Genomic DNA, 2,299 nt, shown 5'->3' with positions numbered 1-2,299 from the left:
AAAAAAAAAAAAAAAAAAGAATTGAATATGGGAAATTACTTACCTTGTAAAGTATTGATAGTAACATTTGAGCTTTTCTTTGCTACGGCTACAGCGAAGTAACCTGCTCCATAAGGTAAACCATTATAAGTTTCTGCTACAATGGGTTTTAGATTATAGCACCTACAGAAACCAACATTTAAATAATGAGGAAGATTATTAGATATATCTAACTTAATATTATTACTAACTTCATTTCTGGTTCTGTTTTATATTATACATTTCGATTGATATACTTTACGATCGTCTTTTGATGCTCTACATTTATATACAAAATACACACACACACACACACACATACATACGCACTCTCACGCACATACAAATATACATTCATGCATAATGGCGGCCATTTTGTGTTGAAGTCTCCACCATGTTGTGTGTGTGTATACTACCAGACAGATAATGGCTATTTTGCTCTTCCTGGCTTTTATACTCCCTTTTGCAATTCGATCTCTCCACTACAGGAGGTCACCTTTGTTAAACAGCATCCCTCTGAGATCTACATGGAGGCTGACATCGCACTGCACAGCCATTTTCACAGACTGTTTGGGGCCGCTTGGAACTCCGGCTTTCTACCTCAGGAATGGAAAAATGCGATCATCATCTCCATCTACAAGAAAAAGGGTGATCCTTTTATCTGCGGAAATAGTCGCGGGATTCCTCTTCTGGTTGTTCTCCAACAAGAATCTGACCAATCCTACGAAACTTGCTGTGTATCAGGCCAGCGTTTTATTCGTTCTTTTATATGGTGCAGAAATTTGCATGGTTCACTACAAGCACTCGAAGATTCTTGAATCCTTTCACATCAAGTGTCTCCAATACATCCTGGATGTCTCATGGGAAGGCAGGCTTCCACATCGAACCATCTTGGAACGCTGCAACTCCTTCAGCATCAAATCTCTAATTGTCAAGTGTCAACTTCATTGGACTGACCACCTCATCAGGATGCCCACTCCAGCCTCCATTGTATTATCTTCTACGGGAACTGACCGAACGCCAACAGTCCCTTGAAGGACAGAGGAAGAGATACAAAGATTATAGTTGCTGCCATCCTTCAGAAATGCAACATTCTTCCTACAGATCTGAAAATTCCGGTTACGGATCGAAGCGGACGATCGACCATCTGCCACCAAGCTTGTGAAACCGTCGAGACAAGGCGTAGTCAATGGCTCGATGGGCGCCGAGCAACGTGTGTTTTAACTACATCCAGCTCATCAGTTCCTTGTCCGACCTGTGGACAACTCTACCGCTCGGTTTTTGGTTTCCGCTCTCATCAGCGTGTTGGAACTTTACAGTATGTGCAGACCGGACCATCAAACCAGATATTGTTGTGAAAGACCAAAACAATAAAGTATGTTTATTGATTGACTCGAGCTTACCCTGTGACCATAATATCTCGGCAAAAGAATTTGATAAGCTCAGAAAAGATTTGCTAATCAAAATCGAAAAGATGTGGCATCTCAAGACGGTTACAATACCAGTAACTGAAGGAACATTTGGAATGATTAAAAAAGGAACTGAAAATCTTTTGAGGATGATCCTTGGCTTACCATCCATACAGGAAGTGCAAAAGATTGTCTTAACTGGTAACTGGTCACACGTACGGAGAAGAGCATTGTCGCTGTGAATTTTGTTTCCTTTATTTCTTTCCCCTTTGTTTTCTTTGTTTACTTTATTATTATTATTTTTCTATCTCTACTTCTCTCTGTGTGTCTTTCTTCCCTTTTTTCTATCCCATAACTTTGTAAATGAACAATCTGATGTGTTTATTTTAATGGCCTACCAATGCATACCGCGAGTTTCTTTGCCTTAGATATCAGGAAGACACTCGGCAAGAAATGGAAACAGAATTTAAAGAAGATAATAATAATAATGATAATAATAATAATAATAACAACAACAACAACAACAATAATGATAAATAAATGAATTAATTAATAAACTTACTTGCCAGCTTTGTAAATGTTTCCTCCGTCGAGGCTCGTTATATCAGCCAAATTGTTTTCGATTTTTTCCAGGCAATCGCTAGCATTGGAGCCTTGAACACATGTAATATCAACGAATGTTCCACATTTCTGCATTTCTTTCACTGAAGTCACACAAAGTCTTGGTTCACTGGCTACTGGAATATGGAAGTGGAAGATAGTCAATCTCTCTCTCTCTCTCTCTCTCTCTCTCTCTCTCTCTCTCTCTCTCTCACACACACACACACACACACACATTATGTATGTATGTATGTGTATACAGGTTATAAAAA

General features: G+C 39.1%; 1 protein-coding gene across 2 annotated transcripts in view; it reads right to left on the bottom strand.

The window, feature by feature from the left end:
- Positions 1-6: 6 nt before the first annotated feature.
- LOC106872872 (melanotransferrin) overlaps positions 7-2,299 on the bottom strand; it is a 2,951-nt gene continuing 658 nt past the window's right edge. Inside the window, exons 2-3 of one of the 2 annotated variants that reach the window (XM_014920011.2) lie at positions 1,990-2,161; positions 7-162 (exon numbers count right to left, since the gene is read on the bottom strand). In XM_014920011.2, coding sequence (XP_014775497.1) covers positions 36-162; positions 1,990-2,161 — 299 coding nt within the window. In that variant the 3' untranslated portion in view covers positions 7-35. Of the gene's footprint in view, positions 163-1,989; positions 2,165-2,299 lie in introns of both variants that reach the window. The other variant, XM_014920009.2, reaches the window with a different exon arrangement.

Source organism: Octopus bimaculoides, chromosome 25 (assembly GCF_001194135.2).
Source record: "Octopus bimaculoides isolate UCB-OBI-ISO-001 chromosome 25, ASM119413v2, whole genome shotgun sequence".
Classification (NCBI taxonomy): Eukaryota; Metazoa; Mollusca; class Cephalopoda; order Octopoda; family Octopodidae; genus Octopus; species Octopus bimaculoides.
The sequence above is the reverse complement of the archived record's forward strand: the minus strand, read 5'-3'. Positions and strand labels throughout refer to the sequence as shown.